This window comes from Schistocerca serialis, chromosome 8 (assembly GCF_023864345.2).
Source record: "Schistocerca serialis cubense isolate TAMUIC-IGC-003099 chromosome 8, iqSchSeri2.2, whole genome shotgun sequence".
Classification (NCBI taxonomy): Eukaryota; Metazoa; Arthropoda; class Insecta; order Orthoptera; family Acrididae; genus Schistocerca; species Schistocerca serialis.
In genome coordinates, this window is record NC_064645.1 from 235,326,854 (window position 1) to 235,344,671 (window position 17,818).

General features: G+C 42.2%; 1 protein-coding gene across 1 annotated transcript in view; it reads left to right on the forward strand.

Moving 5' to 3' along the window:
• The window catches only part of LOC126416943 (cadherin-23-like), a 597,779-nt gene that overhangs the window by 424,863 nt on the left and 155,098 nt on the right, over nucleotides 1-17,818 (forward strand). The window contains exon 20 of the mRNA XM_050084822.1: nucleotides 15,205-15,402. Coding sequence (XP_049940779.1) covers nucleotides 15,205-15,402 — 198 coding nt within the window. The remainder of the gene's footprint in view (nucleotides 1-15,204; nucleotides 15,403-17,818) is intronic.

Below are 17,818 nucleotides of genomic sequence, written 5' to 3' on the forward strand. Positions count from 1 at the left end.
AGGCAAGCATTAGAAAGCAACGCCGATTTCAACTGGCGAACAGCGCGTTCGCATTCCGTCGTCCAGAGAAACGGAACACCTGTACGGCGTAAGCGATGAAGCGGAGCTGAAATGGAAGAGGCATTGCGCAGAAAGCGATGATAATAGTTAATTTTACCCAACACACTCTGTAGCTGCTTCACATTTCGTGGTGAAGGCAAATCTTGTATGGCACGGAGGTGCTCTGGACTCGGATGTATGCCTTGGGCATTGATGACATGCCCCAGGTAGGGCAAGTCCCGAGCAAAAAACACACATTTGTCCTTCCGCAAGCGAAGACCATTTTGTCGCAAGACTTGAAATAACGTTCGTAGGTGTGCTAAATGCTCGTCGGCTGTCTTTCCGGAGATCACAATATCGTCCAGATAGTTCGCAGCAGTAGGGACCGACGCACAAACAGTTTGTAAATATTGCTGAAACAATGCAGGGGCGGATGCACACCCGAATGGCAGTCTTTTGAATCGGTACAAACCAAGATGCGTGTTAACCACCAAGACGCGCTGGGATTCGGCGTCCACTGGGATTTGCAAGTATGCATCTGCTAGGTCCAACTTCGAAAAGTATTTACCCGGGCACAGTTTATCAAAAAGATCTTCCGGGCGGGGTAAGGGAAAAGTTGCAGTCACTAGTTGTGGATTCACTGTTGCCTTGAAGTCCACACAAAGTCTCAGTTTTCCGGAAGGTTTTGGCAAAATTACTAAGGGTGAGGCCCAGAGAGAAGCTTGCACACGTTCAGTTACACCTTGTGATTCTAAATCGTTTAATGTTCTTGCGACCTCATCACGCAATGCGTGAGGAACATTGCGCGCTCGGAAAAATTTCGGTTGCGCGTTTACTTTCAGTTCCAAGTGTGCTTCATAGTTCTTAGCGCAACCAAGGCCCGGTGCAAAAATGTCTGCAAATTCTTCACACAAACGAGAAACACTGTCTGAAGGCACAGTCTGATTCACTGATAGGACCAGATTTACTATAGACATGTTAAACAATTGAAATAAATCTAAACCAAACAAGTTCACTGCAGTAGAAGAACGAAGAACGTAAAATGACACAAGTTTTGTTTGTCCCTTGTATGTTGCAAGAAGGCTGCACTGTCCTAACACAGGAATTTGCTGTCCTGAATATGTACTGAGCTGAACATTTGCGGCACGCAACGGAGGTTTGCCTAGTTGTTTGTACGTGTCGTAATTGAGCAATGAAACAGCAGCTCCGGTATCGAGCTGGAATGGAATGACCTTGCCATTAAAGTCCAAATCTACAAAAAGTTTATTGTCCTGCTGACGACAAGAGCGACTGTTTTGTGCAATTTGAACAGACACTGGTACAGAATCACTTGCTAATTGACGTGATTTCCGGCGACGTCGACGCACACTTTTTGTGGGACGAACACAGTCACTGTTAGAGAAAGTGGCACTGGGCGAAGTGGAATTAACGACATGAATGTCCATGGGCGAAGGTTCACGAGCCTGAGTATTCTTGGTTCGATTCCGGCGCGAAGCAAAGGGCCTGGAATGATTGTGATTGTCTGATCTGAGCTTTTTCTGGCAAACACTTTGAACATGTCCTTTCTTATTACAGAAAAAGCAAATAGCTTGGCGTGACGGGAAATTTTCACGCGAATGTCTAGTAGCACACCGCGGGCATGATTTCACTGCATTTGTGTGCTGGCGCAGCACACCTGGTTTAGAGCGTGGCGGCAGCGACGTGCGCGAGGGCAATTTACCGAGCCGCGCAGCGCGCCCGACGGGCCGGTTAATGTTACACACTGCTGGCGAAGTTTCAAAAGATTCCTGAGCACAGTCAAGTGTGTCTTGTCTATCCAATATGTCTATCACTTGTTGAAGGGAGGGATTAACTAGTTTCAAAATTTGCTCCCGTATGCGAACATCAGAAACGTTCTGTGCAATTGCATCACGCACCATAGTATCTGAATAAGGAAAGCCACAGTCACATTCAAATGAACAATCCCTAGTAAGGCCTTGCAAAGTTGCAACCCACTCCCGATTAGTTTGACCGGCCGTACGTTTTATACGAAAAAACGTATACCTTTTTGCAACGACATTTACTGTTTCTTTGAAATAGGCGTCCAATGCCGACTAAATTTCATCGTAGGACAGAGCTGCCACGTCGCGTCAGGGAAACAATTTCACTATCACACGGTACATTTGCACCCCTACACACGACAATAAATGAGGCTGCTGCTCGTTACCTTGAATTCTGTAGGCGGCGAGATGAAATCCAAACTGGCGGGACCATTCAGTCCAGGTCTCGTGCTGTGCATCAAAATTGCGAAACTGCGGTGCAACTGCATGTTGTGGCTGCGGGAGCGGTGAAGCGGCGGCGGCCGCATCGGTTTGCAGCGCACGTTGACCCTGGACGAGCTGTCCCAGGGCATCCAATAACGCCTGCGTCTGCTGAGTCTGCAAGCGATAAAATTCGGACAGTACATCTGGAGATTGTGGCGAAGCCATGACACAAATAAATCAGAGCAAAGCAAGTAGAAAGAACACGATCCTTTAAGCCTCATCGCCAATCTGTTGTGGCGTAACAAGCTAGCTACGCCACACTGAGAAGGGAGCCGATAGGCACGCGTACACACACGCTGACTGGCGTCAAGTCTGGAACAGGATAAGTATTGAATTCTAATACGAAAAGTATGCAGCTCCTCGAATACTTAACTTTATTCTATCCTTGTGGTACATCGCTCTTGATAATACAAATAAGCCTATCTTCAGATACGGTTAATGGCGCCTTGCTAGGTCGTAGCCATGGACTTAGCTGAAGGCTATTCTAACTGTCTCTCGGCAAATGAGAGAAAGGCTTCGTCAGTGTAGTCGCTAGCAAAGTCGTCGTACAACTGGGGCGAGTGCTATTCCGTAACTCGAGACCTGCCTTGTGGTGGCGCTCAGCCTGCGATCACACAGTGGCGACACGCGGGTCCGACATGTACTAAATGGACCGCGGCTGATTTAAACTACCACCTAGCAAGTGTGGTGTCTGACGGTGACACCACAGATGTACTGATAATGGTTTCAGCATCGTCCGCCAACAGATAGTGTAGTGGCATAGCTACCAGAGCGGGCCATCTGTGTCTACCATTTAAATGGGAATACTCACAGCAAGATGGATCATTATGGTGCAACCAAGTAAAGCAACGATGAAACAATGCCACGGAGACTGCACAGAGAGCGAGGAGGGAGGGTTAAGGAGGAGGAGGTGGACAGAGAAAGGAGGACATGGAGATTTACAGAAACAGAGGGAGAAGGAAATTAGGACGTATATCGAATCCCCATACATATTAGAAACGTGTGCTTTTTCTTTTCTTTCTTTTCCATTTAAGTAGACTGAGCCACAGCTAAGCGTGGCCGGGTACATCTAGTTATCTATAGTGAAATTCTGTTTGAGAAAAGCTGACAAATAGAATAGAATCTTTATTTGCCTTTCAGTATGTTTTCCATACAATTGGCATCGTCAGTGTGTTCAATACATTTTTTTTTAAATTGCAATAATTATTATAGTACATAATTGTGCCTGTGCAGGGCAAGCAGATGTGCATGGTAAAATAAAATTTATAATACAACAATTATTCATTTACAATAGTAATAATAAATCATAACAGTTAATTATACAATAGTCATCATCATCATCAGTTATCTGCTATATTAGCAGGTCCTTTGCCTCTCCATTTTCTGCGATCCATTGCTTCCTTCTTAAGGCTGCTGTATGTTGTACCGTCCATCATGTCATCCAGTATCTGGAATCTCTTCCTTCCTCGCTTCCTTTTCCCTTCTACATAACCTTCTAAAACTGTTTTTATCAGTCCGTCATTCTTTCTTAATATATGCCCAATCCAATTTCTTTTTCTTCTCTTTATTACATCTAGTAACTGCCTTTTCTCTCTCACTCTTCTCAGTACCTCTTCATTTTTTACTCTGTCCATCCAACTTATTCCTTCCATCTTCCGCCATGTCCAGATCTCAAAAGCCTCCAGCCTTTCTCTGTCTTTTTTCCTCATAGTCCATGTTTCAGCGCCATATAGAAGAACACTCCATACAAGACATTTTATGAGTCTCTTTCTGAGTTCTCTGTCCATACCGCTGCAGAAGATTCTCCTTTTCTTATAAAACGCCTCTTTTGCCATTGCTATCCTTGTTTTAATTTCTGTGGTGCACTTCCAGTCGGTGTCTATCCTGCTTCCAAGACACTTAAAATTTTGCACCTGTTCTAGTTTTTCTCCATTCAGCACAATTTTTAGTTCCTTATTTCCTCCTATTGCCAATACTTTTGTTTTATTTGTGTTAATTTTCATTCCATATTTTTTTCCGTTAGTTGCAATGGTGTCCACCAAATCCTGTAATTCTTTTTCCCCTGTGACTAGAAGGGCCATGTCATCAGCAAATCTCAAGCACCCTACTCTTCTTCCTCCAATTTCTACTCCTTTGTCATCTAATGAGCATTGGTCAATCATATTTTCCAAGTACAGGTTGAAAAGAGTAGGTGATAAACAGCATCCTTGTCTTACTCCTTTCCCTAGTCTGATCCAGTTTGTACTTTCTCCTCTCACTTTAACTGAAACTTTTTGATTAAGGTACAATGAGTTTATAAGTCTTCTGGTTTTCCAGTCCACTCTCTTTTCCCTCATAATAGTCGCCAGCTTGTCCCACACCACATTGTCAAATGCCTTTTCTAAATCGATGAAGCACATATATAGGTCTCTTCCTTTTTCAATAAACCTTTCTCCTAAGATTCGTAGGAGCCCTATTGCATCTCTGGTGTCCGTATTCCGTCTAAAGCCAAACTGCTCCTCGCCGAGATTCTCCTCTATTACTTCTTCCAGTCTTTTATTAATTATTCTTAACATCACTTTGGCTGCATGTGAAATGAGGCTGATTGTCCTGTGCTCGCTGCATTTCTTGGTTCCTTGTTTTTTCGGCAACGGAATCATTACTGTTGTCAAAAAGTCCTCAGGCCATTCACCACTGTCATATATTTTATTACATAACCTCAATATTTCTCTTATTCCATTGTGGTTCAAGCATTTTAGTATTTCTCCCGGTATTGTATCTGTACCTACTGCTTTGCCATTTTTCATTGCAGCAATAGCAGACTTTACTTCTTCCATTATGATGGTCGGTCCTTTCTCTTCATCACTTACACTGTTGTGTGATTCAAGTTCCAGAGTTTCTGGTTTGCTATTTGTGTCATATAGCTCTTTTATATATTCTTCCCATCTCTGGAGGACATCATCACGATCTTTATACACTACCTCTTCGTCTTTACTCAAAATTTCCATATCAGCACTTCCTGCTCTGTTTTGTTCCCATGTCATAGTCTTTACTCTGTTGTATAGTAAGTCGTACCTTCCTTTCCTGTCCAGTTCTTCAATTTCATCACATTCCTCTTTTAGCCATTTTTTCCTAGCCTGCTCTGTTTCTCTTCGCAGTTCGTTATTTAACCTTCGGTATATCTTTCTTGCATCTTCAGTGTTCTTGTTTTTCAATTTTCTTCTCTCCTCCATCTTGGAAATCATTTCTTGTGTGACCCATGGTTTTTTTGACCTTTTCCCTTTTACATATCCTATATTTTGCTGTCCTGCTTTAATGATTCCTTCTTTCAGCATATTCCAGTACTCGTTGGCATTATCAGGTGCTTCTTTGTCTCGTAATGTGTTTAGAAAGTCCCGAGACAGCCTTTCTGTAATTTGTTCTTTGTTGGACCTTATCTTCTCTAGATCCCATTTCTTCACCATTGTCGCCTTTTTCAGTTTTTTCATTCTTATTTCTATTTCTGCCATAAGTAAGTTGTGGTCACTATTAATATCTGCACCTGGTAATGTGTGCACCTTCTTGATTCCATTCCTGTATCTTTCTTCTACCAGTATAAAATCGATTTGGTTTCTATATTTATCCCCTGGTGATTTCCAAGTGTAGAGCCTCCTCTTATGGTTCTTGAACCATGTGTTTGCCACTATCAGCTGCCTTCCCCTGCAGAAGTCAATTAACCATTCACCTCTGTCATTTCTCTTTCCAAGACCATGACTGCCTACTATGTTTCCCTCTTTCCCTTCTCCCACAATGGCGTTCCAGTCTCCCATTACTATTTTGCAGCATTTTTTATTTTTGTCCATTATTCTCTCTATTACATTGTACGTTTCCTCTACAATTTGGTCATCATGTTCGGAAGTTGGCATATACACCTGGACAATCAGTAAATCTTTTTGTGCTCCTTTCAGCCTTACACCAATAACCCGGTCATTTGCATAGTCTACATATTCCACACATTTAGCCAATTCCTTTGTCATAATCATTCCTACTCCATTAATTCCTTTTACTTCTCCTCCTGAGTAGTAGAATACATATTCATCTGACTGCAACTCTCCATGTCCATTCCATCTTACTTCAGCAACTCCTATGAGGTCCATATGATTCTTTTCCATCTCTCTTTTAAGGTTTTCTAGTTTTCCTGCTTGTAGCAGAGTTCTGACATTCCAGGTACCAATTCTCGTTTTGATTTTTTGCCTCCTTTCAAGTTGTCCCCCCCGGAGATCTGAATGGGGGACTATTTTACCTCCGGACACTGATTTAACATGAGAGGAAGCCATTTTTTGTGCATAAAATGGAGACTGCATTATGCAGGGAAGATAATACAATAGTATCAAAATATATTTATCGTACATCTTACGTATCCATGTAAAAAGTCTTTGTTGGTACACTACTGTCACAAACACATAGGTATTATTCATATGGCAGTTTTTTGTTTTATGTAGCATATCTCTTTTGTGTCACTGTTTTGAAACTCGTCAAGTGAGTAATATGCCGTGGCGTACCAACGAGTTAACATGGCGGCCGAGTTAGCGTTGGTTGCCGCTAGGAGTGCTGTAACTAGTATCTCAGCCACTCTATGAAATTTTAACTTGTTGTGGCGTACATTTGAGCCACACTTCTATTGTTTGCTTAAACTTATTCCTTGGTAGTTCGCTCACAGCCTTTGGGAGTTTGCTATAAAATTTCAAGCTAAGGTGTTTATGGCTCTTTTGTGTCAGATCTCGATAACCTTTGAATGTGATGCACAGACTGGCAGCTACCTTTAAATATTACAAAAAGTAAAATTGTACGTTTCACAAAATGAAGTGAAATGATATCCTGCATCTAGAATAAAAACGAGTTAAGACTGGAATGTGTCAACCCATACAAATACCGTGGTGTAACAAGTTGTAGGCTTATGATATATAAGATCGCTTAGGTTCAATCGTAATTAAAGCAGGTGACAAGATTTCGATTCGTTGTTAGGGTACTGGATAAATACAAGCAGTCTATAAAGGAGATTGCGTTGAAAACACTTCTCGTAATACTCAGAGTTCATTTGGCTGTGATAATCTCCAATCTCCACGTTTCAATTTTGCCTAGAACATTAGCTCCGCTTGCTTTGCAAACCTGTTTTTGAAGGCAATACTTGCCATTATCATTCTTCTGGAGGCACTTCCCCGCATAACAGTACCCAATACATCTTGCAGCCTCTATGAACATTTGCCGTATGGTTGCTGTAAGTCCACTACTTGTCAAGATAAAAGATGTTTTTTGAGCTTCCCTAATGCTCTATGAATAAATGGCGCAATTAGTGGATCTTCAGGTAAGTGAAAAGTATAGGTCCACAGTTTCTCAAGTACTTAATGGAACCACAGACCCACACTTTCCATTGATCTGACAATCCACTAATTGCCTCGTTTATTCATAGAGGAGGAATATTCCGCCCCGTCCATGTTGCAGCTTTAATGTCATAATTCATGTAAAAGTAATGAGCTCTTTGTCACTATTGATTGCAACTTTAATTCAACCACAACTGTAGCAAATGCTTTTTCTAATTTAACACTTTTAACCTGATGATGTGGCTTCTAGGCTATGAAACTGGTAGTTAAATAAACTATTTACAAGAGCAGCCAAGTGGTTGCTTTTCAAGATATCTGCTTATGGCTGCAGTTGCCCCTCATACAAGATAGTGTGTAATACAAAAACTACAAAATACAACGAAATCACATATACAATTGATTCGTGTTGTACAGTGGCTAAGGTATTGTAGGACATTAAAGATTAGTGATCAATACTGAAGCAAATATGCTATTTGTCAAAAGGTTTCTGATTTTTTTGCTAATTCCTGCCAGCTGAGACTGGGTTGATATGTGGTGGCGACAACAAAAGAGAGCACAAAAGCAGGAGGGCATATGTAATTTAGTTAAAATTCAAAATCAGGTTACAGGCCCCAAAGGTACTAGCCATAGTACCATAAAAAAAGCATGATAAAATTACAGACGGGAAGTCTACAGAACGAAAACAATTCAAAAACATGTGACAGATTAAAAAATGAATTGACTGCATACAAGCCAGAACACCAAATACAGTCTTTTTATAACAGTAGAATGTATATATGAAAGTTTCCTCTGACTACTCTTGCTCACTGTCTCTGGCAAACAACACAGTCATACAAAATCACAAATATAACAAGACATCAGGATTTTCATTACAATTCAAAATTACAAGAGGATGAGATAATGTTTCCAATTAACTTCCCAAAATGCACTGCTAGGAAAAAAGTTAGTACACCTGTTTAGAGCCCGCCCAGTTGGCCGTGCGGTCTAATGCATGACTTTCCGGGTGGGAAGGAGCGCCTGGTCCCAGGCACGAATCCTCCCGGTGGATTTGTGTTGAGGTCCAGTGAACTGGCCAGCCTGTGGATGGTTTTTAGGCGGTTTTCCATCTGCCTTGGAAAAACAAGTTCTCCACATAGTCATTCACCACCATTACTCTACCTCGCAAACATAGGGGTTACACTCGTCTGGTGTGAGACGTTCCCTGGGGGGTCCACCAGGGGCCAAACCGCACAATAACGCTGGGTTTGGTGTGGGGCGGCAGAGGGGTGAAGTGGACTGCAGTAGTCGTCTTGGGGATGTGGACCACTGCGGCTGTGGTGGGGATAGAGCCTCTCTGTCGTTTCTAGGTCCCCGGTTAACATACAATACAATACACTACACTCTTTTAGTGGTTTCCAGTTCACTGAAGATTTATTGTTGCAACAGTGACTATGGAATACAGGAAATGAATACATTTACATATCAATAGTACAAATGGTCCTGAGGGACAAGCTACTGACCCATGCTGAAACACATATTTTATTATGTGGTGTAGCCTCCAAGACAGACATTGCAGGCAATGACTCTGGCATCCAGTTGATACTACAGACTGGTGAATACTGTCCTGGGATACGTTATACCACCCCTGCACGACAGGTTCATATATATCTGAAAGAGGCATTGGTTGATGAGTAGCACAGTCAGTTCTCATCCCCTCATATCCCACACATGCTTGGCTGTAGACAAGTCCAGATATCCTGCTGGACAGAGAAGTTGCTACATGTCTTGCAGAGCACTTTGAGTTTCATGGGTGGCGAGTGGGAGAGCTTTATCCTGTTGGAACAACACATTGCCTTTGTGTTGCAAGAATGTTGAAAGAACAGGTCTAACAACATTCTAAACCATCCGAGTTCTGCTTATCATCCCCTCAGGAAACAAAAAAGATGGACAAGACCTGTAGCTTATCAGACCCCAAACCATAAGGCCTGCAGTGGGGCCCGTGTGACTTGGAAGATGGCACTCTATGAGACAACACTTGCCAGGCCTGTGTCATACACACAAATGGCCATCACTTGCATGCAGGTAGAATCCACTTTCATCGTTGAAGGCCAAGGCGTGCCATTCCATTTTCCAAGTGATCCTTTGATGACACAAGTCGAGTCATGCAGATCGAAGCTGAAGCATGAGTAGAAGATGGACCAGAAGTGTGTGTGCCCATAGTCCCACTGCTAATAACCGGTTTGCAATCATGTTGGCAAGTCTGGGCTCTCAAGCCCTCTTATCTGTGATGTGGTTGCTGTACAATTTGCCACTGTTGGTCTTACAACACGACAATCCTGGCTGGTGTCAGTGCTACATGGACATCCAGAACCTCAGAATGTTCACATGACCACTATACCAGTATCCATTAGTTAGTTAATTAGTTACATGTTTCATTGATTGATCTCGTGCACAACTGAAGCAGCACATTCAACTTGTGTGGCAGTTCTCTGAAAGGATCAACCCACCCCTCAGAAGGTCACAATTTGATCCCTTTCAGACTCCCTCAGTTGGCTCCAGGAAGCACAATGTGTCTCCATGGCATGGTTGCCTGCTTTCTTCACACATTTGCACTACACTGACCCTTCTGGCTTGAGCATTCCCTATTAAAGGCTACACACAGATGGCGCTCTGGAACCCATGGCAGTACATTATCTGTTTGCAGATGACAGTGAAAGCATTATCAGTACATCTTCTATTCCCCAGGTGGCATATACTGTCATCTGATAAAAATTTATGTTGCCTTTCCAAGTGTATTATTATTATTATTATTATTTTATTTTTTTTTTTTCCAGCGCAGCTTAGGGTATGTTGTAGGGACCGGAGGAAGGGTTGTAAGGAATTCTTGGAAGGCTTGGAATGGATGATTTTGAGGTAGTGGTGGTGAATGAAGTTGGAATCATGGTCTGAACTGTTCAAGACAGGGTTTAATGTCAGTTTTGCTGTAGGAAAGGTTTTGGGGTTCGGTTGCAAAGTGATATTTCCAATGGATATTATGTGTGAAGGTCATTCACCAAAGCAGTATGATCAAATGCAGGTTTAGGGCTGAAAGTGAGACCCTTAGATAATACAGGCAATTCAAGAGGGGAGAGTGCTTTAGATAGAGGTTAAGGACACTGTACTGTTGTTAATGATTCTTGGGATTGCCTCACAATGTTTCCTCAGGTCCCTACAACATTACCCTAATCTGTCCTCTGCAGAACTCCAGCATCTGCATTCCCTAAAATCTGGTGACTTCATCATTAACCTCACAGCAGACAAAGGCTGTACCACTGTAGTACTTGACCAAAAGGAGTAAGTTAGTGAAGATCTATGCCAGCTGTCTGACACCTCTCCATAGAGTGTCTGCCATTAAGATCCCATCCCTGTGATTCAAACTGATCTGCAGTCCCTTCTTAAAACCTCAGGCCCCTCACAAGGACTAACACTTCAATGCATAGAACTTCTCACCCAACCCAAACCACATACCCCCACCTTTTACCTTCTTCCTAAGATCCACAAACCCACTCATCCTGGCCATCCTATAGTTGCTGGCTTCAAAGCACCCATTAAACGTATATCTGCCTTAGTTGATCAACACCTGCAACCCATGGTACAAAGACTCCCCATCAAAGGTACCAATCATTTCCTAGATCATCTCCCACCATTCACCTTTCCTATCACCACTGATGCCACCTCCCTCTATACTAACATCCCCCACATACAGGGCCTGTCTGCTGCTGAACATTTCCTCAGTCAGTGCCCACCTGATTCCAAACCTATGACATCCTTCCAACTCACCTTAATCAGTTTTATACTTAACAACTACTACTTCAACTTTGAGGGGCAGGCATATAAACAGATCAGGTGTACGGCCATGGGAACCCGGGTGGCTCCTTCCTATGCCAACCTTTTAATGGATCACTTGGAGGTGACTTTCCTGTGATCCATAAGCCTTCAGTCCCTTGTTTGATGTAGATATATTGATGACATCTTTACCGTATAGACTCATGGTGAGGCCGACCTGATAAAATTCCTGGAATACCTGCTCCCAATTAAATTTCACATGGTCCTATACCAAATCCCATGCCTCTTTCCTTGATGTTGATCTCGTCCTCACTGAAGGCCAGCTACACACTTCTGACCACATTAAACCTACCAACAAACAACAGTACTTACATTTTGACAGGTGCCATCCTTCCCACTTCAAATGTTCCCTCACATACTGCCTTGGCATCCAAGGCAAATGTATTTGTTTGGATGCAGACTCTTTACAGCAATACACCACCGTTCTCAACTCAGCTTCACTGCATGTAGTTACCCCACCACCCTAGTTAAAAAGCAGAATTCCTGGGCCATCACATACAATCCAGGTACTGCTGATCACTCCACAAAACAGCTTCAGAGCACACCATTGGTGACTCAGTATTATCCTGGTCTGGAATATATTAATCAGCTACTTTGACAGGGCCATGACTTCCTAAAATCATGCCTTGAAATGAGATCCATTCTGTCTGAAATTTTGCCCACCACACCTAGAATAAGCCAATGGTCTTTCCACAGTGGTAACACCAGTTCCTGTCAGATCACCAACGTTAAGTGCTGTTAGGCTGGGTTAGCACTTGGATGGGTAACTATCCAGTCTGCTGAGCACTGTTGTCAAGTGAGATGCACTCAACCCTTGTGAAGCAAACTGAGGAGCTATTTGATTGAAAAGTAGCAGCTCCAGTCTCGGAAACTGACATATGGCCAGGAGACTGAGGTGCTGAGCAAATGCCCCTCCATGTCCACATCCAGTGACGCCTATGAGCTGAGGATGACATGACAGCTGATCAGTACCATTGGGCCTTCGTGGCCTGTTCGGGAGAAGTTAGTTTAGTTACACTGAGAATAGCTTTCCGTTGCCCTCCAAATCTCTGCAATATTCTTGTCAGATCCTATGTACATTTTACACCCATCTCCCTACCCTATGTCTCCTACCATTGTGACCATCCCTGCTGCAAGACTTGCCCTATTCACACTCCTACCACCACCTATAACAGCCCTGTAACTGGCAAAACATATACTATTAAAGGGAGGGCAACCTGTGAAATGATACATGTCACTTAGGCCTACCATCACCCGCATTTCTGGGCGACCTTCCTGATATCTATCTCTTTTCCTAGACTTCTGCAGTCCTTTTCCTTCACACCTCTTCCTTCTCCTTCAACCCTTCTGCCTGAAGAAGGAGCCACTGGCTCTGAAAGCTTGCCAATTACAACTGTCTTTTATGTGTGTGGTCTACTGCCTCTTGGTGAGTAAATTTTTTATCTATCCATTAAATAATTTTGTAAGTAATTGTCAATAACTGATTATTTTCGTTGTTACTTGTGAATTAGGTGCTTTATTGTAATCTCTTAGACTTTTACAGTGGCTCGTTTTCATCTTGTTGACATCAGGTGTTCTGCCAGTGCTCTGTTCTTTTCCCAACGTGACATTTCGACACCAGAATGATGTCTTTGACAGGTTAGACTGGCTCTTGGCTGACTGGGTCCCAGATTTATACCTTGGTGGTACCTGCAGATGAAACTGCAGGCATCACCCAGGCATAAATATGGGGCCTGGTAAATCAGGCATCTAGCCTCAGGGAACACTTGGTGAAGACGTATGTCTCCCACAACATCTCAGTGGCAAATGGAATGGGAATACATAAAGCAGCTTACAGATGTCATGTAATACCTTCTTGCTCCCATACTGTGTCATAATGGTTTGAAGTATTTTTTTCTAACATCAGCACAAGATGGTATTGTCCAGCTCATTAACAGACCAACTTACAATAATCATCAGAAAAATATTACATGCTTTCCAATAAAGATGGTCTCATCTTGCAACAGGAAACAAGCAATAGATGTGTGAGGCAGAATTGGCCATTATTTCTCTTTATTGAAATCATGCATACCACAATCAATAATGCTGACAGCACTAGCTTCATGTACATTACTTATTCTCCCAAAACATAGCATATTAAGAATTTTTAATACATTTAAAATCAGTTAACACCTCACTAATATTCCTGGGTAGTCCAGTGATTTGATGATTGCTTTTATTCTCTTAACTGTCTGTGAATGTTAAGTTAGAATTTATAGTGGCTGACCAGCTTGCTCCCATTTGGCAAATATATATTTGCAGAACAAGTCATAAGCTCAGGCACCTGAGACAATAACAAACAAATGAATTGCATTTCCTACATATCATTTACAATCTGCTTATATAGTCTAAATTACAACAATTTACAAATGCATGAGAAACTGGTTATTTTCCATCATATGATAAATGACAATGAAATGGAAAACACCTTAAAAGAACAGTATGGAATGAAAATAAATAAGAAAAAGACTAAAGTGATGGTGAGTGGCGCCCTGAACTACAATGAACCCATACGAATAACAATAAAGGGAGAGAAACTAGGGCAGGTTACAGAATTTAACTACTTAGGTAGCAAAATAACAGCAGATGGAAGGAGCAAAAGTGACATTAAAAACAGAATACAACTTGCCAAAATAGCATTCAATGGAAAAAGAAACTTACTGACGAGTAGAAATGTTAGTTTAGACGTAAGAAAGAGAGTCATGAAAACCTATGTGTGGAGTACAGCCCTTTACGGATGTGAAACTTGGACTAGTGGAAAAGAAGAAAAGAGAAGATTAGAGGCATTCGAAATGTGGTGCTACCGGAGAATGGAAAAAATCAGCTGGCGAGACAAGGCTACAAACGAAGATGTCCTCAGAAGAGTGAAAGAAAACAGATCTCTTTGGCGAAATATACAGAAAAGAAGAATAACCTTCATAGGTCACATTTTACGGCATAACAATTTCATTAAGAGAATATTAGAAGGAATCATTGAAGGAAGAACTCGCCGAGGACGACCTAGATTAAGCTACATTCAACAAGTAATAAATGACATCGGATGCCAGACCTATGCAGATATGAAGAAGAAAGTTGACAAAAGAACGGAATGGCGTGCTGCTGCCAACCAACCTGTGGGTTGATAACCGAAGAAGAAGAAGAAGATAAATGACAAGAGACAGGCTCAATTTGGAGCCTGCATTTTTTGTAAAAATTATTTTTGTTTCACAGTGAGATAGTAATTTATCTCTGCTTGAAAGATATTCGGAAAACTTAAACTTCTCATTTATTGTTACAACAAACTGACTTCTGCAGTCCAAGCTGCCAGAGTTGACGGTCATGCGTACGTGAGGTGTGTTTGCTTTTGCGAATGAATGGTGTGTGTTTCTCTAACCTTTTCTGATGAAGGCTGTGGCTGAAACCTCATGTGAAGTGTCTTTTAACTCTGTCTGCCTGCAACTTAACATGTCATCTTTATGGTAAGCAGCAATTTATCTTTTCCTACAGTGTTGGCTTCTACATGTTATCAGTAATTTCACAATGTGAGATAGTGTAAAACCAGCTCAGACAAATTTTTAGAAATCTTGTAAAAATAATGTAATTTAATTTTACACCCAATGTGTGCTCTGATTTCTTCATAGGATCAAATTATTGGAGAAGTAAAAGCGTTAGATACTGATGCCGGGGAAAATGGAACTGTATCCTACTCCATCATATCCATCACAGATATAAGTACAGGGGAAGAACCAGCACTTTTCACTGTTGATGAGACCTCTGGAATAGTGACAGCTGCTGTTGACCTCTTAGACTTGTGGGGCGAGTATGACGTGTTATTCAAGGTAAGTTTATTCAAGCATAGGTAACTGCTGGCGAGTGTTTTTTCTTATGACATCAGTACATTGATTGAGAATGAAGTCTTTCATGATGGCATTATTGTATAAAATATTCTCAGATTTCTTGCCAATTCAGTTTATTCAAAAACCTCAAACTTCACTCGAATACTTCGATTGTCTTCATCAGGAACAACTGACTGTCTAAGATGCTGCTGCAGTGGCCTTATGTACACTATGTGATCACAAGTATATAGGTGCATTGTGCTACCACCTACTGCCAAGTGCTCCATATCACCGACCTCAGTAGTCATTAGACATCGTGAGAGAGCAGAATGGGGCACTCCACAGAACTCATGGACTTCAAACGTGCTCAGGTGATTGAGTGTCACTTGTGTCATGCATCTGTATGCGAGATTTCCACACTCCTAAACATCCTAGGTCCACTGTTTCTGATGTGATAGTGAAGTGGAAACATGAATGGACATGTATAGCACAAAAGTGTGTACAGGCCAACCTTGTCTTTTGACTGACAGAGACCGCCGACAGTTGAAAAGGGTTGTAATGTGTAATAGGCAGGCATATGTCCAGACCATCTCACAACATTCCAAACTGCATCAGGATCCACTGTAAGTACTATGACAGTTAGGTGGGAGGTGAGAAAACTTGGATTTTATGGTCGAGCAGCTGCTCATAAGCCACATATCACGCTGGTAAATGCCAAACAATGACTCGCTTGGTGTAAGGATCATAAACATTGTACAATTGAACAGTGGAAAAACGTTGTGTGGAGTCACAAATCATGATACACAGTGTGGCGATCCAGTGGCAGGGTGTGGATATGGAAAATGCCCGCTGAACATCATCTGCCAGCATGTGTAGTGCCAACAGTAAAATTCGACGGTGGTGGTGTTATGGTGTGGTCATGTTTTTCATGGAGGGGCTTGCACCCATTGTTGTTTTGCATGAAACTATCACAGAACAGGCCTACATTGATATTTTAAGCACCTTCTTCCTTCCCATTTTTGAACAGCAATTTGGGGATTGCGATTGCATCTTTCAACATGATCGAGCACTGTTCAGAATGCATGGCCTGTGCCAGAGTTGTTACGTGATGATAACATCCCTGTAATGGGCAGGTCTGCACAAAGACCGGATCTGAATCTTATGGAATGCTTTTGGGATGTTTGGAATGCCAACTTCGTGCCAGGCCTCACCAACCGACATAGATACCTCTCCTCAGTGCAGCACTCCGTGAAGAATGGGCTGCCATTCCCCAAGAAACCTTCCAGCACATGATTGAACATATGCCTGTGAGAGTGGAAGCTGTCATCAAGGCTAAGGGGGTGCCAACACCACACCAAATTCTAGCATTAGCGATGGTGGGCGCCACGAACTTGTAAGTCATTTTCACCCAGGTGTCCGGATACTTTTGATCACATAGTGTACCTCATAGACAGCTTCTGATTGGTGCATAATTACATAATGCTGTCATAGATGGTGTCTGAGTCTGTGCTGGTTGTTCCATGACTCCCATAGTAGCGTCAACATTGTGGTGAAGAACTCTGCTTCTCTGCATCAAGAGCTTGCTTCCATGCACTCCTAAGATTATATCTGCAGTCATGTTTGAAGTTCTTCTTACACCTTCTTATTTCCAGAGCCTCTTTAATTAAAGAATCCCAGTATGCAGGAGCCTGAGACAAAACTTTTGTTTTGTAAAACAGTATCTTGTGTTGCTTTGTGAGGCTGTATGCAGCAACTGCAGGTTTCTCCAGTTCTTGATTTTTAATGTGTCACTGACATTCTGAACAGCAATTGGAATTGGTATGGATGGACTGACCAATTTAATTGCTTTCACACTCACCAGGGGTGTTATAAATCCCAGGAGTTCTGTGGCCCAGATTGTCCTTCACAGGGCATAGCATCTCCTTTATCTTCTTAGGAGGTCAGAAAATAGGTCTTATATCTCACCTTCCAAGGACTCTGCCTATTTTACTGGATGTAGCACACAGAAAGGCAGATATACAATTGCTCATCATCTAAATGCTCATCATTTTCATATATCCTTTTCACGCAGAATGATGGCTCCATATCACTTGAACCATAGCCATTTTTTTGGAACATGTACTTCAGATGATTAATTTCAGAATCCAAGTGGTCCTCATCTGAGAGAGTATTTGCTCTGTGCACCAATGTATTTAAAACTGATGTCTTCTGCACTGGATGATGAAAACACTGGGCACTAAAATATAAAACAGTGTTCATCAAGGTAAGACGTACCATCAGTCGCATTTTTGCCCCAGCCAGACTACCAAGATCTAAGCTCAGCAGAGCAAAAGTAGAGTGTTTTTGTGCGCTGCAAAAAGATGATGATCTTGTGGTACTTCTGGCTGGCAAGAGAAATGCCATGGTTGTTCTTAATACT